Source organism: Castor canadensis, chromosome 6 (assembly GCF_047511655.1).
Source record: "Castor canadensis chromosome 6, mCasCan1.hap1v2, whole genome shotgun sequence".
Lineage (NCBI taxonomy): Eukaryota > Metazoa > Chordata > Mammalia > Rodentia > Castoridae > Castor > Castor canadensis.
The window spans coordinates 116,826,422-116,852,921 of NC_133391.1; the positions used below are offsets into that span (position 1 = coordinate 116,826,422).

The 26,500-nt window shown below is 36.7% G+C and overlaps 1 protein-coding gene across 6 annotated transcripts in view; it reads left to right on the forward strand.

The window, feature by feature from the left end:
* The window catches only part of Ankrd31 (ankyrin repeat domain 31), a 186,755-nt gene that overhangs the window by 101,473 nt on the left and 58,782 nt on the right, over positions 1-26,500 (forward strand). For all 6 annotated transcript variants that reach the window (XM_074077275.1, XM_074077276.1, XM_074077279.1 and 3 more), the window contains 3 exons: positions 17,291-17,453; positions 19,063-19,175; positions 21,102-21,189. In XM_074077275.1, the coding sequence (XP_073933376.1) occupies positions 17,291-17,453; positions 19,063-19,175; positions 21,102-21,189 (364 nt within the window). The remainder of the gene's footprint in view (positions 1-17,290; positions 17,454-19,062; positions 19,176-21,101; positions 21,190-26,500) is intronic.

Here is a 26,500-nt window from a genome sequence, read left to right on the forward strand (position 1 = left end):
ATAGGTAGGCTAATGTTCAGTGTGGCTTTCTTTTTTTCTGACCAAAATAAGCTCTTTTGCCTTTAAGATATCTAAAGTGAAAAAAGAATAGACACATTCTGAAGATTGTGTGGTTCTGAAATGGGAGAAAGCAAACAAAGAATTGTTAAAGTGGTGAGCCTAGTAATTCTTTGTATAGGAAGAAGCCACTTACCATGAGATCACTTACGTAAAGGTCAAAATGTCACAGTGGGAAAATCAGCTTTTTTGGACTTTATCCTGAAAACTGTTATATTAAAGAAGTTAATTCTCTTATTTGTTTTTGTGTTGGGGTCACCAGTATCACCCCTACATTTGGAGATTTGTTAGAAGGACTTGTAGAACTCGACACAGAGTTGTACTTGTGGCTAAGATTTAATCTTAGGATCATAAGAGAAAAAGGTAGGTGGAATCTGCGGTATCCATGTAAAAGGTTTCTCGTGCTCTCTTCCTCTAGAGGGATTACACTGAGTTTACTGTCCTTCAGCAATGAAAGTATGGGGACATAAATATGATGTTTCTGCTCAGGGATGCCCATTAGACTCAGTGCCTATGATTTTTATTGTAAGCATCCTCTGCTTAGCACATACCAAAAATCCAGACTCCCAGAAGCATTAACTACATTGTTTGTGTAGATAGTTTAAGCACTGTGAGCCACCCTTATCAGGCACAGTTTTATATAGGTTGTAGGGTACTTCTTGCCAGTCATGTTCACGGATGGAAGCTAAAGGTCAACCTTGCAAATAAGGTTTCTGGATAGCAGCCTCAGGTCTGCTGTGTTAGACTTAACCAGACAGTTTCTGATTTTGGATTTTTCAACTTTATGATGGTACAAAAGCAGTATGCATTCAATAGAAACTGTATACAAAGTTTGAATTTCAGTCTTTTCCTGTTGGCAATATATAGTATAATATTCTCTCTAGATGCTGGTAGCAGCAGCAAGCCACAATTCCCAGTCAGTTACAGGATCACAATGGTAAATAATGATACACTATGGTATAAAACATTGCTAAGCTTTGATGTTCAGTAGGTTAAGTATATTAAGTGTAGCTTTTACTTTTACTGTTTTAAGCTTACCTGGGTGTATTGAGTTGTTTTTTTGGTTTTTTCTTTTGTTTGTTTTTGAGATAGGACCTTACTATGTATCCCAGGATGGCCCTGAACATGCAGTCCTTTTGCCTCAGTAACCCTGTGTTGGGATTACAGGTGTGCACCCCCACATCTGGAGTTAGAATGGGTATGTTAGAATGTACAGCCCATCATAAATTGAGGACTGTTTGTATTTAGGTTCTGTGGAGAGCAGATTATAAGAAGCCTATGAAAACTTGACATAAGCACAGTTTTGCTGAATAATCTGCAGGCTGAGTTGGCATGGCCCCAGCCACAGAAGGGGGCAAGGGCAAAATGTGGCACAGCTGATTTTTGTAAGATGTTTATGGTCAGAGAGTAATGATTACAGGTTTCTCCTGTTACGATGTCACTCCCCCTCCCTGAGAACTATTGCTCCACCTGCTTATTTTCCACTGTATATAAAAGACTCACTGAAGGAGGATGTGGTTGGCTGCTTGTGAAGTTGGCTGCTTGTGAGGCTGCAGGGGATGGCTGCTGTTGTGTGTCTGCAAGTCTGAGGACCAAGACTTTAAGAAGAGACATATGATAAAGAAAAGCTAAACAAAACATGGGACAGTGCAAGTCTGAGGACTGAGACTTTAAAGAAGAGAAAAAGAAGAAAGGCTTTAAAGAATAGAAAAGATGTAAGGCTTTAAAGAATAGAGAAAAGAAGAAAGGTTTTAAAGAATAGCGAAAAGAAGCAAAGTAAATGAAGAGAAATGAAAAAGAAGTAATGAGGCTCTTGTCTCCATCCAAGCACCCAGCACACCTGACCCCAGCTTCCTTCATGTTTGCCTGTGACCTGCATGGGTATGCTGCATGAACCTGACTAAGAGCGGTGGGGAATGAGAAGTAAGACACACACAGACATACAGACATACAACATAAAACAGAACACTGGTGTCCGGAGGGCTGCACATTCCTGATGGGAAACGTGAGTACCTACCTGAGCCAGAGTGTTTATTTTATTAGGTCAGTACAAGGAAAAGACTCAGGTAAAATTCAAGCTTTAACAATTCTTGATGCAAGGTGACAGGAATGAGGTTTGGTGGGCTAATTTTCCTAAGGCTGATGAAGCTTAATTACAACACATCTGTTCTGGAATCATCAAGGCACGCAGGACACCTTATCTAAGGTATTGATGAATCTGGCATCAGGGAGTCTCCTAACAGTTCTGGTACTTTATCTAGTTTTGCATCAGGGAGCTGGTATGCAGACACAGCAGGTTGTTTTCTTCAAGGAGATGTGCGAACAAAGGTCAATACACCAGTGCTGGGAAAAATGAGAGTAGGAGAGACTGTGCAAAACTCCTACCATGGAGAAGTTGTGCAAGCTCCATTATTTCCCAGTCCAGGGTTCATGCCTGGTCTCCAACACATGTTTGTCTTCTATCTTTTGTCCTTTCTGAATCTCCAGCTGCCCCCAGTTAGGTCAGTAGGACAAGCTCACAAGGGTCACAAAAAGGTTCTAAATAGAAACATACTAATTTCTTGAATATCAAAAGACTGAATAAAATGTTTCCTTGGCCTGATTTTTCTGGTAAAGTTGTATGTCAGCACATAGGTAATGTTTCATATTACAGTTGATTTTTGCATCTTGACTTCAAGAAAAATCTTCTACCAAAAATCTCAAGAAGCATCACAGGTTTTCAATTAATCCTTTCCTATTCAAACCTTTGTGATTTTGCTATCTGTCCTATAGCTCCTAGGCACATGTAGCTATTTAAATTTAGATTACTTCACATTAATTAAAAAAGTTAATTCTTTAGATGCATTAAGCACATTTCAAGTGATTAATACCTACATGCAGTGAGCAGTGGCTATATTGACAATATAGATTAAAACATTTCCATCACCATAGAAAATTCTGTTGGACACCTCTGCTCTAGAACAGGGGTTGGAATATTTTCTGCAAAGGGCTAGATGTAAGCACGTTAGGTTACCTGGGCCATACAGAGTCTATTGCAGCTGCTCAGCTGCTTAATTGCTTTTGTAATATGTAAGCAACCATAGATAATATGTAAATAAATATGAGTGGCTGTCCTATAATACAACTTTATTTATAAAATCAGGCAGCAGGCTATATTTGACTCATGAGCCATGCTTGCTGATGCTTCATCTGGAGGTTCATTTATGTCCCCACTTATGTAAATGACAATATGACCAAGTTGTGCTTTTGGAGTAACTTTCTATGGTTATTTTTACCTTTATTTCTTAATTAGTTAATAAAATTTTTGTCTTACTGGGGATAGAACCCAAGACCTCTCACATGATAGGCAAGTACTCTACCATTGAGTTACATCTCAATCCTTTATTACAATTCAATTCATTCATTCATTTTTCTGGGAATCGAACCCAGGGCCTAGTGCTTAGGCAAGTGTTCTGCCACTTAAGCCATGCCCCTAATGCTTTTATTTGTACTTTGTTTTTGAGATAGGGTCTCACTAACTGCCTTGCTAGTATCAAACTTGTGATTCTCCTGACTCTAACTCCTGAATAGCCCAGATTACCAGCATGCATCACCATGTCTGGCTCCTTTATTATCTTTATTTTAAGAAGAAATGTCCTCCTTTTTTAAAGGTGAATTTGTGTGTGTGTGTGTGTGTGTGGGGTTTGAACTCAGGGCCTTTACCTTGAGCCACTCCACCAGCCATATTTTTGTGAAGGGTTTTTCAAGATAGGGTCTCACAAAACCATTTGCCTGGAATGGCTTTAAACCTCAATCCTCCTGATCTCTGCCTCCTGAGTAGCTAGGATTGTAGGCATGAGCCAGCAGTGCCCAGCAAAGGTGATGTTTTTGATGTTTTAATTCCCTTGACATTGATACATTGCTAATAAGTTTTTTGTGTTTTTTTAAACTTTATCTGTGTGACAGTTCTTTTTGTGTCATTGGCTTATTTCTCATTCACTTTCTACATTTTGTTGTCCTTTCTTTATCTTGAGTAGGATAGGGTACTTGAGAACTTGTCAACCTAGATTTGTACATTCAGCAAAAAAGACTTAAAAAATAAAGGTGATATTTACAAGGAGATTAAGAAATTGGAATCCTGGAACGTTACTGGTAGAAACATAAATTGGCATAGCTGCAGAAGGAAACATTTTGACAGTCCCTCAAATAGTTAAACATAGAGTTACTGTATGACCCAGCAATTGTACTTCTGAGTACATTCTGGAGAATTGAAAACATATGTTCACACAAAAACTTAAACATTAATATCTATTGTATCATATTCATAATAGCCAAAAAAGTAGAAACAATCCAAATGTTTATCAGTTAATGAATGTATAAACAAAATGTATATTTTAATGGAATATTATGCAACCATAAAAAATACATACTATAACATGGGTGAACCTTGAAAACATTATGCTAAGTGGAAGAAGACATACATGGAAGGTCCATGTCTTATATGATTCTATGCATATGAACTGTGTACAAGAAGTAAGTCCATACATACAAGGAATAGATTAGTGGTTACAAGGAGGGAGTTAGGAGGAGGAAGAAATGAGGACTGATTACTAGTGGAAATGGAATTTATTTTGGGGGTGAGAAATGAAAGTGGTGATAGTTGTATGACTGTATGAACATATCAAAATTCATTGACTTGTGTTAGCTAAGGGGGTGAATTTTACGGTATGTGAATTACATCTTAATTTTTAGAAAATGAAGATCAAACACAGACTTTTTAGACAAGTAAGAGCTAAGAGAATTTATTGTATACATCACTGTACTAAAAATATTAAGGTAAATTTTTCAGGCAGAAGGAACATTATTCCAGAAAGAAATTTGGATTTATAAAAGAATAAAATTCCAGATATGATGAATATGTGGGTAAAAAAAGACTATCATTTTACAAATTTCACTAGATTATACTGCTTAGAATAAAAATAATATTCCACTGTGGAACTTAGAACATGTATTTAAAGTGAATGATGAGAGTATTACAGAAGAAATGGATGGGAGAAATGGAAGAATTATGTTGCAAGATTCTTATAATATGCATGAGGTGATTTATTATCCAAAGGTAGATGTGATAACTTAAAGATACATATTGAGTCTGGGGATGTAGCTCAGTGACAGAGCACTTGCCTAGCATGGGTTCAATCATTAGCACTCCAGAAACAAAGAAATAACATATACATGCATGCATGTGTATTCAAAACCATAAAGCAGTCATATAAAAATAATGAGGTGTAAATCATGCAATAGAGGAGATAAAATCAAACTGTAAATATTCTACTCAAAATAGGTAAAGAAAATAGGCAAAAAGAACAAAAAGACACACGAGACAATTAGAAAATAAATGGCAAGATGGTAGACTTAAGCCCTGCCTTACTGATAATCATTTTAAATGTAAGTGATCTAATCACTGTATTAGTCAGCTTTCCATCACTGTAATGTCCCATGCTTTTTGAAATTAAGGCCTTTTGGTTTTGGTGGGACTGAAGTTTGAACTCAGGGCTTCATGCTTACAAAGCAGTTGTTCTACTCCTCAGGCTACACCCCACCAGTCCATTTTTCTCTGGTTATTTTGGAAATAGGGTCTATTTACCCAAGCTGGCCTCAAACCATGATCCTACCAATCTTGGCCTCCCAAGTAATTAGGATTATAGGAGTGAGCCATCAGCACCTGGCATGAAGTTTGATTTTAATTATTTTTTGGCCATATAGGGGTTCAAATCTGGGCCTCATGCATGCTAGGCAAGTTTTCTACCACTGAGTTACATCCATATACTTTTATTATCTTTATTTTAAGAAAAGTTCTATTTGATAAAAGATAAATCAACTTAAATAAAAAAGATAGTTTTATTTTGGCTCTTGGTTTCACAGGTTTCAGTCCATAATTGATTTACCTTGTTGCTTTGGGCCTTTGGTGATGGAGAATCATGGCAGGGAGCACCTGGCTGAGCAAAGCCTATTCCCTCCATAGCTAGAAAGTAAAAGAGAGTTAAGAGGGAGAAAATGGGATCCACGGTCCCCTTCAAGGGCAAGTCTCCAGTGACTGCAAGACTTCCCACTGGCCCTACCTCTTCATGTTTTCACTGCTTCCCAATGGTGCCAACTTGGAAACTAAGCCTTTAACACGTGGGCCTTTGGGACATTCCAGATCCCAACTACAGCATCCCTCCAATTAAAAGGCAGAGATTGTCAGATTGGACAAAGAAGCAAGACCCAACTAAATGTAGTCTATAAGAAACTCATCTTACATATAAACACAGATAAGTTCAAAGTTGAATTATGGGAAAAGATAAGCTAACCATACAATGAGCAAAAGAAAGAATGACTTTGCATATGACAAAATAGATTTCCAAGCAAGTATTACTGCCAAGAATAAAGAAGAACATTTCATAAGAATAAAGGGGACAATTCAGAAAGGAGACATAAGCATTCTAAATGTGCATGCACACAATAATAAGTTTCAAATACATGAAAAATAGCTGATAGAACTTAAATGAAAATAGAAAAATCTACAGTTACAGTTGGAGATTGCAATTCTTTCAATAAGCGATCTAAAAACTATTCATTCTGAATATAGAAGCCTTGACTAACATCGACTAAGTTACCTATTTGACATGTATTGAAGTTGTCAACAAGAATAGCACGATATACATTTTTCAAGTGCTCACAGAACATTCACTAGTACAGGCCATATCCTGGGCTATAAAACAGGTTTCAATAAATTTAAGAGACTTTGGTTAGTATATTCTCTAACCAAAATGGAACACAACTCCTAGTCAATAACCAAAAGAGGTTTAGAAAATCCTTAACTATTTAGAAATTTTCCCATACACTTCTAGATAACCCATAGGTCTCAGAAAAAAATTACAAGGGAAATTATAAAACATTTTGAACTAAATAAAAATTACTATGTAAAAAGTTGGGATGCAGCTAAAGCAGTTCTTAAATAGAAATTTAAGGCTTAAAAAAGTATTTATGCTAGAAATTCAGTGACTCTGGATTCCACCTCAAGAAGCTCAAAAAACAGCAAAATAAAGAGAGATAACAGAAGTTATCAAAGTTAGCAAAGAGAAGAGTTGACTCTTTAAGAAATTATCAAAATTCATAAGCCTCTAGACAAATTTTAAATAAGATGGACATTGAAAGGTTAATAAGGAGCTAAGTATTATTACAATTTTATGCCAATAAATTCAGCTTAAATAAGATGGGCAAGTTCTTTGAAGAAAACTACCCAAACTTGCACAAAATAACCCTTATAGCCCTATATCTGTGAAAGAAAATGAGTTTGTGGTTTTGGAGGGTTTTTTTACAAAAAAAAAAAATCTAACAAAAGAAGTTTTAGGCTCAGGTGGTTTCATTGATAAAATTTACCAAATATTTGAGGAAGAAATAAAACCATCTCTAGTAGATAAATTCTTCTAGAAAAGTAAAAAGAGTATACTTTCCAAGTGATTTTTATTATAATACTAGCATTATTTTAAGGTCAAAACCAGGCACAGGCATTACAAGTAAACAGAAATACAGAGTAATGTTTCTTGAGAACGTATATGCAAAATTTGTTAAAATATTCTTATGTTGAGCCCAGCAGTATTTTTAAATGTAACCTAACCAAATGGAGTTTATTCTAGGAATGTGTGATTAGTTTAATATTTGAAAATCAGTGTAATTTACTAAGTTAACAGACTAGTAATGAAAAACTGCCTTGTCATCTCAGTACACAGAAAAGGCATTTGAAAAAAATTAACAATATTTCTGATTAAAACAAAAAGGCTCTCAGCAAACCAAGAATAGAAGTGAATTTTCTCAATTTGATAAAGAGTACCTTCAAAAAAACCTGCAGGTAACCTCAAATTTAATGGTAAAAAATCAAATATTTTTTCCTTAGTGTGAGGAACATGACAAAGATACCTACATTCACCACTTCTGATCAACACTGTAGTGAAGATTCTAGCCATTGCAGTAATGGAAGAAAAAGAAAATCCTAAAGGAAAAAGTAAAGCTCTCTTTACTTTTTTGTCATATAAGATGACAAAAAAACCTGTTTCTGTTTCATATAACATGACGAAAATGAAATCCACAAGAACTAATAAGTGATTCTATACAATACCATTTATAATTATGTCAGATATTAAATGCTCAAGAATAAATTTTTTAAAATATGTCAAGACCTTTACACTGAATGTTAAAGAACATAGATAAATTTTAAAAGACCTAAATAAATGGAGAGATATACCATATTCATGGCTTAAAAGATTCAGTATTGCTGTTTCACTTTTAATCAAATTGGTCCAGAAATTCATTACAATTGCAAACAAAATTCCAACAGAAATTTGTATAGAAATTGATAAGCTAGTTCTAAGATTTCTGTGGCTATTAAGATCTTAAAATAGCTGAGGCAATTTTGAAAAAGAGCAATGTCAGAGGGTTAACAGTACTTGTCGTGTATAGAAACTTACTCTATATCTGCCAAAGTTTAAAAGTATGTTAGTGGTGTAACATCGGTTAGACTGGGTTTTCTCAACCTAAACACTACTAACATTTGGGGCTAGCTGTTTCTTTGTGGAATACTGTCCTGTACAATTATAGGACACTTGGTATCATCTCTGACTTCTACCTAGTAGATGCCACTTGTACCCACATTCACTTTGTGACAACCAAAACTGTCTCCAGACATTGCTGAATGTATCCCAGGGGACAAAATTATTCCCAGTTAAGAACCATTGAATTTTATATAGAGAATAACTGAAAAGAATAAAACATCTAGAAATGGACTCAAAATACTTTGTCACTTGATTTTTGACAATGGTACAAAGGTAAGTTCAATAAAGAAAGGATACTTTTTCTTCAAATGGAGATAGAACTTTTGGATTTCTATTTGAAAAAAAGACATTCAAGTCATGGACCCTTAATTTTTCACCAATATAAAAATTAATTTGAAATGGACCATCAGCCTAACTGGAAGCATTAAAACAATCTCCTAAAAGAAAACAGTGATTTTTCATTGAGATAGGCAGAGATTTCTTAAATATGACATAAGAGGCATGAACTCTAATGACAAAGAATGATATGTTAGACTTCATCAAAATTAAAATTTTATTCTTCAAAGACATTATTAAAATTAAAAGGTAAGCCTTTCACACTGGGAGAACATATGTTCCTAAACCATATATTTAATAAATAGCTTATTCCTAGACTTTATAAACAATTCTTAGAACTTAATAGTAAGATTAACAATCAAGTTTTTAGAATGGGCAGCCAGACATGGTAACACATGCCTGTAATCCCAACTACTCAGGGTAGGTGGGAGTTCCAGGCAAGCCTCGGCAGTGTTTGGGAAATCCAGTATTAAAAACAAAAATACAAAACAAATGGGTGTAGGACATGACTCAAGTAGTAGAGTGCTTGTCCAGCATGTGCAAACCTCTGGGTTCAGTCCCCAGTACTGCCAAAAAAAATTGTTCAAGATTATTCACATTGAGGTAAAGCAAACCAAAACCACAGCCATATATCATTACGTACCCATTGGAATGACTAAAATTTAAAAGACTGACAATTCCAGGTATTTGGAGAGACCATGCAACAACATAGAGATTGTTGGTGGAAATGCAAGATGGTACATTTTTTAAAATTTTTTATTGTTTTATTGCATTCCTGGAATGAAGCCTACTTGCTCGTGGTGAATGATCTTTTTGATGTGTTGTTGAATTTGGTTTGCCATTATTTTGTTGAGGATTTTTGCATCAATGTTCATTAAGGAGATTGGCCTATAGTTCTCCTTTTTGGAGGTATCTTTGCCTGGTTTTGGGATAAGTGTAATACTGGCTTCATAAAATGTGTTCGGCAGTTTTCCTTCCCTTTCTATTTCGTGTTTAAGTTTAAGTTTAAGGAGGGTTGGTATCAGTTCTTTACAGGTCTAATAGAATTCAGCAGAGAATCCATCACGTCCCGGACTTTTCTTTTTGAGGAGAGTCTTGATTGCTTCTTCAATTTCATTTTGTGTTAATAGGTCTATTCAGGTCATTAATATCCTCTTGGTTCAGTTTTGAATGGTGATATGTATCTAGAAATCTGTCCATTTCTTTAAGATTTTTTAATTTATTTGAATATAGGTTCTCGAAGTAGTCTCTGGTGATTTCCTGGACTTCCGTGGTGTTTGTTTATCTCCCCTTTTGCATTCCTGATTCTACTAATTTGGATTTTTTCTCTCCTCATTTAATCATGTTTGCCAGGGGTCTATCGATCTTGTTTATTTTTTCAAAAAACCAACTTTTTGTTTCATTAATTCTTTGTGTGTTTTTTTTGGTTTCTATTTCATTGATTTCAGCTCTTATTTTTATCATTTCTCTCCTTCTGTTTGTTTTGGGATTTGCTTGTTCTTGTTTTTCTAGGAGTTTGAGATGCAGCATTAGGTCACTGATTTGTGATCTTTCAGTCTTTTTAATATATGCATTCATGGCTATAAACTTTCCTCTCAGGACTGCCTTTGCTGTGTCCCATAGGTTCCGGTAGGTTGTGTTTTCATTTTCATTGACTTCCAGGAACTTTTTAATTTCCTCTTTTATTTCATCAATGACCCATTATTCATTAAGTAATGAGTTATTAAGTTTCAGCTGTTTGCATGTTTTTTGTCTTTACTTTTGTTGTTGAGTTCTAGTTTTACTGCATTGTGATCAGATAGTATGCACGGTATAATTTCTCTTTTCTTATATTTGCTGAGGCTTGCTTTGTGCCCTAGGATATGGTGTATTTTGGAGAAGGTTCCGTGGGCTACCGAGAAGAATGTATATTGTGTAGAAGTTGTATAAAATGTTCTGGAGACATCAAGTAGATCCATTTGCTCTATTGTATATTTTAGATCTTGGATTTCTTTATTGATTTTTTGTTAGGATGACCTATCTATTAATGATAATGGGGTGTTAAAGTCTCCCACAACCACTGTGTTGGAGTTAATATATGCTTGTAGGTCTTTCAGGGTATGTTTGATGAAATTGGGTGCATTGACATTGGTGCATATAGGTTGATAATTATTATTTCCTTTTGGTCTATTTCCCCTTTTATTAGTATGGAATGTCCTTCTTTATCTCATTTGATCAGTGTAGGTTTGAAGTCTACTTTGTCAGAGATAAGTATTGCTACTCCTGCCTGTTTTTGGGGGCCATTGGTTGGTAAATCTTCTTCCAGCTTTTCATCCTAAGCCTGTGCTTATATCTATCGGTGAGATGGGTCTCCTGTAAGCAACAAATTGTTGGGTCTTCCTTTTTAATCCATTTCGTCAAGCGGTGCCTTTTGATGGGTGAATTAAGTCCATTAACATTAAACGTTAGGACTGATAGGTATGTGGTGATTCCTGTCATTTAGTTGTGTTAGTTGTTTGAAGGTTTGATTGTGTGTACCTAAGTGGAGGTTACTCTCTACTTTCTTGCTTTTTCTTTTCCTGTAGTTTGGTGCTGCCTGTCCTTTCATGGTTATGCTGGGTTTCACTTTCTGTGTGCAGAATCCCTTGAAGAATCTTTTGTAGTGGTGGCTTTGTGGTCACATAGAGTTTTAGTTTCTGCTTATCATGGAAGACTTTTCTTGCTCCATCTACTTGGAATGATAGTTTTGCTGGGTAGAGTATCCTGGGGTTGAAGTTATTTTCATTCAGTGCCCGGAAGATCTCACCTCACGCTCTTCTTGCTTTTAATGTTTCTGTTGAGAAGTCTGCTGTGATTTTGGTGAGTTTACCTTTGTATATTATTTGTTTTTTCTCTCTTACAGCCTTCAATATTCTTTCCCTAGTTTCTGAACTTGTTGTTTTATTGATGATATGTCGTGAGGTAGTTCTATTTTGATCTGGTCTGTTTGGTATCCTGGAGGCCTCTTTCATCTGTATGGGAATATCTTTCTCTAGATTTGGGAAATTTTCTGTTATTATTTTGTTGAATATATTACACATTCCCTTTGCTAGCACCTCTTCTTCTTCTTCAATGCCCATGATTCTCTAGTTTGGTCTTTTGATGGAGTCGGTGAGTTCTTGCATTTTCTTTTTACAGGTCTTGAGTTGTTTAATTAATAGTTCTTCAGTTTTCCCTGTAATTACCATTTCATCTTCGAGTTCTGAGATTCTGTCTTCTGTTTGTTTTATTCTGCTGGATTAGCCTTCCATTTGGTTTTGCAATTCTGTTTCATTCTTTTTTTCTGAGGTTTTCCATATCCTGGGTCGTTTCTTCTTTAATGTTGTCTATTTTTGTACTGAGTTCATATATCTCTTTATTAATCGTGTTCTCTGTTTCACTTTGGTGTTTATACAGTGCTTCTATGGTTTCCTTTATTTCTTCTTTTGCTTTTTCAAATTCTCTATTTTTGTTGTCTTGGAATTTCTTGAGTGTCTCCTGTACATTTTGGTTGACCCTATCCAGTATCATGTGTATAAAATTCTCATTGAGTACCTGTAGTATGTCTTCTTTTAAATTATTCTTGTGGGCTTCATTGGGTTCGTTGGCATAGTTTATCTCATTTTGTTGGAGTCTGGATCTGAGTATCTGTTTTTTTCATTTCCCTTGGTTCCTGTACTAATTTTTTGCTTTGGGGAAACTGGTTTCCCTGTTTTTTCTGTCTTCCTGTCATTGCCTTTGGTGTTGTTACTGTCCCTGTACTGTGTGCAATTAAGTATTTTCTGGCTTGTAATAACAGCACTAGTGATATTTAGAATGGAAGGGTGAGAGGAGATGGAAAGCAAAGAAGTTAAAGGAAAAGAGAGAAACAAATAATCAAGTAAAAAAAAAAACAAAACAAAGAAACAAAAAAGTTTCAAAGATATAAATCAACTGTAAGCTGAAAAGGCATTAGAGAGACAGTGAGAGGACTGAAAATCAAAAATAAAGAATAGAGATAAGAATAAAAATTAAAAAATAAGTAAATGAAAGGAAAACATATATACATAAAAAAGTAAAACAAAATAAAACAAAATAAAAAATAAAAACCTCCAAGTTCAAATGCAATGAAGTTTCAGTCTTAATAATTTTGGTGTTCGTCCCTCAGCCTCCAATGCTGGAGATGGTGTCTCAGATGTTGTTCTGTGTTGTCTCATCAAAGGGGAAGCATAAAGTAGAACAAAACTGCACCCCCCAAAAAAAAAACCCACAAAGTGTCCCAAGTTCAAATGCAATACAGTTTCAGTGTGTTTTTTAGCATGCAGTTGTAGTTTGGTTGTTTTCTTATCAGTGATAGGGAGAGAGAAAAAAAGAGTCTGGAGACAGGTCTGTGAATGGCTATCTGCAGCTGTGGCTTGCCTGGCTGCTGCTATTAGCCTGCTGTTGCTGGTGGCGTTATTTATGCCGATCTCTGGGGTGAGTTTAGCACTCACCTGGCCCTGCAGGCTTTGTTTACTCAGAGTTCTGTGCACAAGTCTCTGCTACAAGCTTTCCCCTTCCAAGCACACTGAGGGAGGTGACACTGCACCCGCTTTTACAGGCCTGCGTGTTTATTTACAGTTCACTGGGAAGTGGGTCTTCTCCCCCTTCCTGTGGAGTTTTCCTCCCACCGCTGCTTTTTCAAGTTTTCCTGCTCTTGCTTGCTGGGCATGTGCTGCTGCTCCTGCTGGCCGAGTGTTTGTTTACAGCTCATGTGGGAGGTGGGTCTCCCCCCTCTCCTGTGGAGTTTTCCTCCCTCTGCCACTCTCACAAGCTTTCCCGCTCTTGGTTGCTGGGCATGTGCTGCTGTTCCCACCATCTCCGGCCAGGCCCAGCTTGTTTATTTATAGTTCCAGGAGGGATTCCCTCCCCCCCCCACCCCGCTTCGGCACTTAGGGTGCCCCACCCTCTTTGCTACGTGCCTTTATTGTTCTTATTGCTTATTACTCAGTTTCTCTTTTTTTCCTTGGGTGGGGGTCGGTCTGTCCAGGGGGCTATGCTGATCTGGCCCAGGGTTGTCAGTGTGAGTACCGCATACCACTTAGCTCACCTTATACGTGGGCGTCTGGTGGCCTGGGGGCCCTCCTGGTTTCTCCATTCAACGTGATGTGGAGATGCTTTGTGCAGGCTGGAGGTATGGAGGGGTCAACGTATTGCCTCTTCTCAGTGGCTTTGCCTGCAAGGTGTGTTTCCTGTGTCTCTTCATGGTTTCACTTTAGGAGTCACGCTTTCTGCTTCCTCCCTGTAGCCGCCATCTTGGAATCTCCTTGGCAAAGCAAAATGGTACATTTGGGAAAACAATTCGACAACTTTTTATTACATTAAGAATGCGCTTACCAGTCTGGGGGTGTAGCTCAGTTGTAGAGCATTTGTATGGTATGCATGAAACCCTGGGTTTATTCCCCAGCACCACAAAGGAAAAATATATATACACTTACCAAAGGGATTATTGGGGCCACGCCTATGTATTTCCCAAGAGAAATATAAACTTTCTGTCCATACACAGACTTGCACTAAAATATGCACAGAGCTTTATTCTTAATATCCAAAAAACTGGAAGGGACCCCAAATGTCTGTCAACTGGTATGCTAATAATTAAATTGTTAAAGGGAACATGCTATTGATACACCTATCAATATGGGTGAAACTCAGAAGCATCAGGCTAAGTCAAAGATGAGACACAAAAGACCACATATAGTGGTCATAGACACATATAGTGGTCATATGTGTCATTCCATTCATAAGAATTCTGTAAATGGAAAAATTTAAAGTGATAGAAGGAGATCATGAGTTGCCTGGGGCCAAAAGGTCTTGGTAGGAATTGACTGCAGAAGGGCAGGTGGGAATTTTTGGTGCTAATGTAATGCTTCTAAGTCATGATTATAGTAGTGATCACTTCAGGAATGCTGACTTTAAAAAAAAAAAAAACAGGTGAGGGGACAATTTCTTGGTCACCAAATCTTTGCAAAATTTTTTGGCCCTCAGACCTACCATATCGAATTGCCTGGAGCTCTCTTGCAACTTTAGTTTTAACTTTCTTATTTAGTGTCTTGCTTCCCTGTTGCTGTTCTCCTTCATTTTTTCTACTAAGAAGTATTATTGAAAAAACAGCTATTAGAGGTGTGGTTCAAATGGTAGAGAACTTGCTAGCAAGGACAAGGCACTGAGTTGAATCCCTATTACTACAACACACACACACACACACACACACACACACACACAGAAATAAATTTTAAAAAGGAGGTGGGGGAGTTGGAGGAAGAGGAAGAACAGCTGTTTATGGTCTCATTCTAGGATGAGTACTTTGTGTCTTCAAAACTAATACATTAAATAAAACCATGTTGATATATTAAAGACCTTAGTGGAAAAATAGTTTTACTAATAAGCCCTAAATTTTTAAGAGTCTAGACAAGCTGCCTTTTCTGAAGATAACTTTCTCTCTCCCGCACGTGATAGAAAGATATTTCTGAAGATTAAGGACTACACTTTCAGTGCTAACTTAATCTCTGGGGAAAGTCTAAGAAAGCTGTATTTTAAATAACTTTGTACTTACTTTATTGATATAAATCAGGCTTACAACCTATGGATCAAATCCCTACTGATCCTATCACTTAAAAGTAAATAAAAATTCCTTTCCATACCTTTATTCAGACTTCACTAAGGTACATATATATAGGCTTACTCAAAAGTCTTTGCAGGAATCTTTTTTTATACATTTTATATACTGCCTGTCATTATCTCAGTTGGCCTTTTCACCTCTCTACAGAAAACATGAGATAAGAGGGAGTTAAGATTTTGTTTGTTTGTTGAGACAGTCTCACTGTGTAGCCTAGGATGGCCTCAAACTTATAACCCTGCTTCAGCCTCCTGAGTGCTAGGATTATAGACATGCAACAACATACACAGTAAGAGTTTTGTTAAAAGCCTACTACTGTGTGCCAGATATTTCACAAGGGATCACATTTAATCCTCATAGGTGATAAAAAAAATGAGGTTCACAAATGATAAGTCCAAGGACATGGCTTTAAGTGGCTGGAGTTTGTATACTTGACTTTAAAACAAGGGTGCTGTGGTTTGTACTGTGATATCTCTAGGCATACAGAGCAAATAAGGGCTATACTTAGTCATTTCTACTCACTCATTGACTCCTAAATTTCTCTGTCTCTTCATTCCTGGCCATAAGCAGAATGATAAAAATCTACTGGCACATTATATTTCCATTTTAACAAGATCCTGACCAGCTTTTTCTAATCAGTTTTTCAATACTTTAAGTCATTTGCTTGCCTTCTACAAGTGAAATTACTGGCTGTTTTTTTTTTTTAACTACTTGATTTATAACCAAAATCCAATTACTAGCCATTCTTAGTTTTGATCAAATACAATTTCAAATATGCAACTTTTGAGTTACTCTAAAGAGTAACTTTATTTGTATTAGAAACTTTTTCTCTAAAAAGATGTTATAACTTCTTTGGCCTCAGTTTCCTTTCTGTAAAAGGATGGACTTGGAGGAGATTATTTCTAATTTCCTTCTCTGTCTTTAATATACTGTGAGTATAAGGATATTTAGAATGCATATTTCCATAGGGAGAATATTAGAATGAATATTAGGTTGCTATATTAATTCACTCAAAATATAGTTCAAATAGAACATTATTCAACTTGTTTGATGGCAGTCTATAATATAGTTCGTAATATAACAGAGTTCTGAAGTGACTCTTGCCCTCTTCTTTACCCCATCCTACAGTAGCTTGGGGGAAAAAGGGGCTCTGTTAATGAGTTAGGAAAATGTTCTGGGCATTAGTGAATCCACATTTGTATGCAAGCAGCTGAATCTGCCCAGCATCTAGACCAGTGCTGTCCGGTAGGGTAGCTATGAGTTGTATTTAGCTATTTAAATTTGAATTCGTTTAATAAAATAAAAATATTCAGTTTTTCATTTAACTAGCCACATTTCAAGTGCTCAGCAGCCACATGTGACTAGTCACTACTCAATAGAACATAGCAGATACAGAAAATAATTACAGAAAGTTCTGCTGGGCAGAAGTGATCTAGAAGTTGACCTACCCATGCCTACCTTTTACTTCAGTGAAGGCAGCACATTGTATTTCATGTTAATCACGTTTTGCAGTTCTCTTGTGAGGACCAGTCACTCTAAATTGATGAGTCAGTTTATAGTTGCTATACCACATTGAACCAAAATTTTTCTTGATCATAGTTCATAGGCAATTTTTGATAACTTCTAATGCTTGGTAGTAGTGTCTTAAGATGAAAACAGAGATGTGTAAAAATAACTTTGAAACACTGCCTTGTAGGCAGCTGAAATATTACTACAACATGGAGCAGACCCTAATAAAAAGAATAAAAAACAGAAGACTGCTTTTGATGAAGCAGATGATGACAGAATGAAAGAGCTGCTAAAATCTTATGGTGCTATTGAGACTAATAATAGAGATGAGAGCAATGCTACAGTCAGTGGTATGTATGTCAATATTGCTTGCTATTTTAAACAGGTATGTACTTATGTTTAGAAAAATAAAATCTTCACATTTGCAATATAAGTTGTTTCATAACTGGGCATACATGTTTCCTATATTTATTAAACTCTTGAAAATTCATTGTTTTTAGAAATTAGCATTTTCAAATTTGGTTTAATTTATAATCTATTAACTTTTTTCTTTTCCTTCCTCCCTTCTTCCCTCCCTCTTCTTTCTCTCTCTCTCTCTCTGTGTCTCTCTGTTTCTTTATTTCTTTTCCACGGTACTGGGGATCAAACCCAGGGCCTAATGTATGCTAGACAAGTGCTTTACCACTTCACTATATCCCCAACCCCATATGATCCTATTGGATTAAAATTACATGTTATAATGAAACTTCTATCATTCATTAACCAAACATTAATTGAGAAAGAGACATAACTGAAACTGGGGAGATTAGTTTACTTATAGTAAGACTTCATTATGCTGAAGTCTTTGCAACTAAGATTTATTTCTTCAAAACTTGCAATGATTCCTACATTGGTTAGATTCATGCCTACTTTTCAAGAATCTAATATTCTAATGATATACTTGTGTGTGTGTAATACATATTATAGTGAAAAGAATGATTAAAGTGAATGTATAACCAGGCAAAATTTTGTGAATCAATTTTTAGCAATGTTTTACACTTTATTAAATGCTGAAGAGAGGAAATTGTTCTTCCTTTTCCCCCATGCTTGAGCCTTGACACGTAGAAGGAGAAACTCAGGACATACTACTTTTGCTATGAAGGAGAATGCTAGTGTGACCCCTGTCACACGCTTCTCTAGTCTTCCTCCCTCCTCACCAACCATTGATTTTCAAGGAAGTTATAATTATTGATATGATTAGTCAGAACCAAGAATATTCACTGTGTAATAGGTCAAGGTCAAGACTGCTAAAAGTCTTCTCTTTCTATTGCCTGCCACCATACAGTAAGTCTATATGGTCAGGGCTTTTCTTAGAGCCTCCAACATCTCTCTCTTCCTCTCTTACAGCCATACCTGAAGGTTCAGTTCCCCTGATTTAGCTGAGCACAGCATACCAGAGAAATACTGCACTTGGAATTCTGTCATAAAGTGCCACATTTATTCACATAAGTCTTGTTGTTTCTTATGTGTACACTTTCTTGATCAGATACCTCCAGAGGGATGAGGGTATAAGGAAAAAGGTAATATGGATAAAGGGAATCCATAAGGGAAGAAGGGTCCAAGAGGACTCTTCAGAGCAATGAAATACAGTCATAGTGATTAAGAGTACAGACATGGAGTCAGATAAGATCTAGTTTCAATACTAGCCATGTGACTGACAGTGGACAACTTCCTAAATTTATCTGAAGCTTCAGGGAGTTCATATGAAGATTAAATAAGATGATTCACAGAAAGTGTTTTCATTCTAGCGTATGGTAAATGCTCAGTAAATGATATCTGTAATTAGTCAATGGAAATATTAAGATACTACTTAACATTAAGACATATTAATTGTAGAGTAATTTGTCCTTCCCAGCCCTATCACCATTAAAACAAAGCTAAATTTTGAACATTCTTTTTTCTAACTTCATTTTTTTAAAGTAAAGATTCCTGCTATTCAGTCAAAACGGTATAAACAGTATTTTTGTGATAATGACAAAACTGTTGACCCACCTTCTTCACACCAAACAAAAAGAAGAGAAAGCCTTGCTGTGGTGAGTGAAATTGAAATTCTTTCATTCTTCAGCCTAGAAAATGGCATTCTTTGGTCCAGCCAACTGTGGCTATTGACAGCATTCTTTCCATTTCAAGGATACACAAGTTGAAAATGTTTTCAGTTGCTTATTTTTGTCATAAAAAATAAGGTAGCATAATTGAACAGAATAAGCTAAGAAGATGTGTTCTATGGTTAACTCTCAGTTATCTGCTTGAATACAGGAGAGTGGATTAGCTGCTGTTCTTCACACCTAGCATGAATTATTTGTCTACTTTTTATTCCACAAACACTGCCACTGTTATAGTGTTTGTGAGTTTTTACTCACTCACTCCCCAAACTGTCTAAGATATATAGTGCATAGAAAAAACTCTGAATAGAAAAAAAGGAAAGGTACCTAGTTTATAGTGATAGAGTTTGCTGTAAAACCCATCAAATAAAAAGGAGATATTTGCAAAATGGCCTTGCAGTTGCTCAGTAAATACATATTTGATACAGCTTGACAAAAACAAAGTTTATTAAACACAGACTTAAGCAGTGGATCATCCTTAATAAAATATTATTTTTAATAAATATTGGCCCATTGTAGCCAAGATTGAATACATGTACAATGTGAGTAAGATAGAAAGGAAAATTGGCAGCAAAAGATATTTTCTTTAACTTAACCTTGAGATTAAGTTAGGTTATGTGCTTATCCTGGGCACAAGTGTAGGTTTTGGTTTGCTTTTATAACTCTAAGCAATTCATTATAAAGAGCTAAACCTGGGAGTTTTGTTTGTTTGTTTTGCACATTCATGCAGTTTCACTTGATTCATTTAATAAATGACTACATTGATATTGCTTTATAAAATAATTAGATGATTCTGTTGTATATATTTTTCATATCCCTTTTAAGCACCAAAGTAAAATTTCAGAGTAACGTACTTCAGAAGGCTACACACTTCAAAAATGAATGCGTATTATGTATTGAGAATTTGTGAAAGGATAGATGAGTGAATCCATCTGTTACCATTTCTTGAGCAACAGCTATGTACCCAGGAATGTGGAACACATACATGAATACAAAAACCATGTTTTTCCCTATAAGATCTTATTATCTTTATGAGGAAATATGATGATAATGCTATAGACATAATGCTAAATTATGTAACTGAAATTCTTAAGTAATTCTGAAAAAGAGATATCAGTATGGATTAGATTAGTCAGAGGTTTTATGTAGGAGATGAAGTTTATGTAATCATAACCAATACTGAGCTCTGACTTTGTGCTGTCATTGTCCTTAGCATTTTACATGTATGCGTCAGTTCAGGCACAGAGCTATTACCTAGTTCTAAGAGGTGGAGTCAGGATTCACACCCAGGCAGTCTGGTTCTGGAACTCACTCCATAATTCTCTCTCATAAGAAATAGAGAGGTCTGAGCAGAATGCATTGAGGGCACCTCAGGAGGAATATTAGTACTGACAGGGGTGTAAAGGGGTAGAATTAAACCCTCTTTGTGAACTTTTGAGAGCATAGTGTCATGTATTTCTAAGGTTATGTGTGAGATTTTAGTACTATACAATGAATCATAAAGCCTTAAAGTGAACTTGTTGCATACATGTGATCTTCAAGTATTATGTGCTGAGTTTGTTTCTCTCTGATGCCTATAATTTTAGCAACAGTCAGTGAAAATGATGTTTCCTTATATGTGTGCTTCTCTTTCATTCTGTTTTCCAGGAGATACACTACATAAATCAAGATATATTTAAGTTTACTTTTTAAAAATCTGCAATATTCATACATTAAGGTTACATTAAAATATGAGTACATTTTGAGCATAAAGAGAAACAAGCATTTTAGCAGCATATTAGTTACTGCATGTTAGTAGCATGTCAAAGAGTACATGTACCCTCTTGTAATAAAGTTTCTAATATTCTTATCTGACAGCATCAGACCATTAGTGCCATTCTACAAGGTATAGAAGAAAAACAAGAAAACTTATTAGAGTTTGAAATAAGAAACCCTGAAGAAGCAGGTAAATACATACCTATGTTCAAGTATGATTATTTCAGAAACCCAGAGTCATTACTGCCTCATCTTAAGATACATGTTTATTTCAAAGCTCAAAATATCTGAAAGCATTGTCTTTTTTTTATGAGAGCACTTAAGGTACCAGGAATTATCGTTAAAACTCAATGATAGCTAATGGAGTAGCTTTAAGTGGTAGAGCGCCTGCCTAGCAAGTGTGAAGCCCTGAGTTCAAACCCCAGTACTGCCAAAAAAAAGTCAGTGACATAAACCAAAGATACTTGTATGTTGAAGGTAGTATGAATAATTTGAGAGACATTCACTACCATGATCAGAGATAAGCTACCACTGGTGATATGTTCAGATAAAGATATGACAAAAAGTCTAGGATAATAACTAGAGATAAGATTGTTACTCCTCGGCATCTCATCTTCACCCAGCTGTGGCAAACCTTAAAAACAATCAGCCAAGGAATGTGCAGTGGTGACACAGCAGAGCAATTCCTTATACTTTCAGATAAGCACATACATGAGTGCTGTATTACTGCACATATTTCCTCCTATTTGCAAAACACTAATGATTCAAAGTAATGAATGAGGTTCTGATTCTTGACCTAATAATCTTAATTTCTCAAACCTTGATTGAACATCTACAATCCTTTGATGGCTCACAGCTATAGTTTCTTAAGTTCATAGAATGACAAGAAGGTACTGATATATTCAAATCTAATTTTTTTTTTGGCAGTACTGGGGTTTGAACTCAAGGCCTCATGCCTGCTAGGCAGACTCTCTACCACTTGAGCTACCCCACCATCCCTTTTTTGTTTTGAGCATTGAGATAGGATATCAAGAACTATTTTCCTTTTTCTTTGTTTTTTTCTGGTACTAGGGCTTTAACTCAGGACCTCATGCTTGCTAGGCAGGCACTCTTAACAGCTGAGCCACTCCATCATCCCTCAAGAACTATTTTTCCAAGCTGGCTTGGAACTGCATCCTCCTGATCTCTCTGCCTCCCAAACAGCTAGGTTTATAGGTGAGAGCTACTTGCGCCCAGCTAAAATCTAAATTTTAAAATTAGTTAAAGGTAAAGTAATTTGGGGCTGGTGGAGTGGCTCAAGTGGTAGAGCGCCTTCCTAACAAGCATGAGGCCCTGAGTTCAAACCCCATTACCACCAGAAAACAAAAAATATTTTAAAATCTCGTTGTTTGTGTAGCAGGATAGAGCTGTTCATCTGTTTTCCTCGTATATGTTTGTATACCCTTTTGGAAAAAATAATCATTTCCTTTTAAATTATACCCAGTCTACTTTTTATCCTGGTCTAAAATGTGGTACATAGAGCAGGGGTGGGGGAACAAGCCAACCTCCCACAGGAACCACTAGCATCCAGCAGACGTTGGGAGAGACACAAAGGTTGAGAGCAGGGGTGGAGCAACAGGCCAACCTCCCAAAGTGGAACACATGGTAGATCCCAGAGCTGATCTCATGGGACCGAGGGTAGGATTCAGAACTGAATTGCCCCACCTTGCTGGGAGAGGAGATAACCAAACAGCTGCAGCTGAAGAGCAGCACAGCTGCTGCCTGGCAAAAACAACAGCTCTGACCACGAACTGGCACTTACCTCATCTCACAGTTGCAACTAACCTCATGGACAGAAGGACCAAATACTACTCATAGCCAGTCACCTGGTGAGACCACATCAGAGCTTCCACTTGTATGCCAATACCAGGATTGGACACCTAAGGAATAACTCCAGAACTTTTACCAAAAGACTAAACTTTTTGTTGTTCCTGAACCTGGTGTTTTTTTATGGTGTTTTTTGTTTTTATTTTCCCTGTGGTTTTTTATTTCTGTATTATTAACTTCAGCATCACTAGTTTCTTATCCCTATTCTTACCTCCTTTGCTTTCCCTCCTTCTCCTGTGCTATAATCCATTGTTCTCCCTCCCAACTACTCTTTCTGCCCCTTCTCATCTACTCTTTCCCCAGTCTTCACCTCCTGTCCTCCCCCAACCTGTCACCACATTACCCCTCCCTCCTACACACTCACCACCTGCTGACTAGCCTACTGTACCAACTGTACACAACTCCAGTCCCTTGCAATCCCTGACACAATCACCCTTCACTACAGTAACAGAAATACACCCAAACACACAAGGGCCACCTCTTTCCCCACTCACCACCCCTTTTCCCACCCCCCTTTTAATACCACCTTTACCAATTCCCCAAAATCTATAACTAACCTAATAGCCATCACCTGCCCCAACTCCCACTGTTAATAGGTATTATCATCAAAGGGTTTTCTATATAATATGTGAACAACTGATCTAGCATTGAACTTGTAAATTTGTTACTGCTATATTACATCTCCAAGCCAGGGGCAGAAAGAGCACATCAACCTAGCTAACAATCAAGTCAGTCCTAACACAGAAACTAAATCAGGGAAAGAAATCAGGCAATCAAAACCACCAGCTAGCCTATCAAAAACATAGTTGCACAGCACCACATGGACCAATGGGAAGAAGAAAGAGGGATGGAAACCACTTGCCTCAAAAAAACAGTTCAATCAGGATTCAGTGGGAAATGAGGAAAAGGGATACTGATGTCAACAAAACAATGATAAATATCACTAAGGAGCCCAATGATGCCCACAAAAACACCCTCAAAGAAGAAATTTTGGAAGATATCACCAAGAAATTCATAGAGAAGATACTAGACATGGTTAACCTGAATGTACAAGATGTACTCAAGAAATTTGAAGGCACCAAAAAGACACAGAAACAAATAAAGAAACTCAGAGAGGACTTCAACAAACACCAAAGTGAAACAAAGGACCCTATAAAAAGGGAGATAGATGAATTAAAGTTGACAACACAAAACATAAAAGAGGAGTTAGACAAAGATATGGAAAACCTCAGAAAAAAGAATCAAATAGAAATCCTGGAAATAAAAAGTCCCTGTAGTCAAAAAACACAGTAGAAGGCTACTCCAGCAGATTAGAACAAGTGAGAGACAGACTCTCAGAGATCAAAGATAAATTAGAAATTGAAGAAAAACAGAAGAAATCTTAGTCAAACAATTCAAGAGCTGTGAAAGGTGTAAGACCTCAATGACTCCATCAAAAGACCAAACCTGAGAATCATGGGTATTGAAGAAGGAGAAGAGGTGCAACCCAAATGGATACGTAATATATTCAATAAAATAATAACAGGAAATTTCCCAAATCTTGAGAAAGTTTTGCCCAGTCAGGTACAGGAAGCCTCCAAGGATGCCAAATAGACTTGACCAAAATAGAACCTCCCCATGGCATATTATCATTAAAACAACAAGCACAGAGAACAGAGAAAGAATATTGAAGGCTGTAAGAGTGAAAAAATAAATAATGTATAAAGGTAACCCCTTCAAAATAACAGCATATTTCTCAAAGGAAACCTTAAAAGAAAGAAAGGCATGGAGTGAGGTATTTCGGGCACTGGATGAAAATGACTTCAGCCCTAGGATACTCTGCCCAGCAAAACTATCATTCAAAATTGATGGAGCAATAAAAATCTTCCACAATAAACAGAAACTAAAACAATACATGACCACCAAGCCACCACTACAGAAGATTCTGCAAGGAATTCTGCACACAGAAGATGAAAGCAAACAAAACCATGATAAGACTAGAAGTATCAAACCACAGGAGAAGAAAAAAAAAGGAATCAGAGTATAGCACTGATTCAACTGCACACAATCAAATCCTTAAATAACAAAAACAACTAAATGGTAGGAATCGCCACATACCTATCAATATTAACACTGAATGTCAGTGGACTCAACCCCCCCATCAACAGACACCATTTGGCAAACTAGGTTAAAAAGGAAGATCTGACAATCTTTTGTTTACAGCATACCCATCTTATTGACAGAAATAAACACTGGCTTAGGGTGACAGGCTGGAAGAAGATTTACCAAGGCAATGGCCACTGAAAACAGGCAGGAATAGCAATACTTATATCTGACAAAGTAGACTTCAAACCTACATTGGTCAAATGAGATTAAAAAAAGGACACTTCATCTCGCCACCCACCTAAGCTTGTCCTACGAATCTAACTGGGGACAAATGGAGATGCAGAAAGGACAAAAGATAGAAGACAAAACATGCACAAAGCTGGGGTCAGGTGTGCCGGGTGCTCAGATGGAGACACACAGCAGCTTCATTACTTCTTTTTTACTTCTCTTCTTTTACTTTGCTTCTTTTTCTCTATTCTTTAAAACCTTACTTCTTTTCTCTTTAAAACCTTACTTATTTTCTATTCTTTAAAGCCTTTCTTCTTTTCTATTCTTTAAAGTCTCGGTCCTTACACTCACAGACACACAACAACATCTGCAGCAGCCACACCTTGCAAACAGCCAGCCCAACAGCAGCCAGCCAATCAACCACGTCCTCCTTCACCAAGTCTTTTATATACAGTGGCAAACAAGGATATAGAGCAATAGTTCTGGGAGGTGGGGGCATGACATTATAACAAGAGAAACCTGTGATTGCTGCTGTCTGAAATGTAAATAACTTAGGAGAAGCAGCCTTGCTGTATTTTGCCTTCATCCCCTTCTGTGGCTGGGACTGTGCCAAACTCAGCCTGCAGATTATTTGACGTACCTGTGCTTATGTCAAGTTCTCATAGGCTTCTCATTCTCCACTCCCCACAACTTCATACTTACAAAAGGGGCAATACATCAAAAGGAAATAGACATTGTCAACCTATATGCACCCAATGTCGGTGAACCCTTTCGTCAAACATACACTAAAGGACTTAAAAGCATGTAACAGACTCCAAAACAGTCATAGTGAGAGATTTTAATACCCCTCCATCAACAATAGATAGGTTATCAAAACAAAGAAATCCTAGAACTAAATGACACCATAAACCATATGGACCTAACCAGTGTCTTCAGAATATTTCATCCAACAAAGGCACAATATACATTCTTCTCAGTAGCCCATGGAACTTTCTCCAAAACAGATCATACCTTAGGGCACAAAGTAAGCCTCAGCAAATATAAGCAAATAGAACTAACGCCCTGCATTCTATCTGATCACAATGCATTAAAACTAGAGCTCAACAACAAAAGCAATAGCAGAAAATATGTGAATTATTGGAGGCTGAATAACACATTGGTCAACCATCAGTGGGTTATAAAAGAAATAAGAGAGGAAATCAAAAGATTCCTGGAAGTTAATGAAAATGAAAACACCACCTACAAAAACCTATGGGACACAGCAAAAGCAGTCCTAAGAAGAAAGTTTATAGCTATGAGTGCATATATTAAGAGACAGAAAG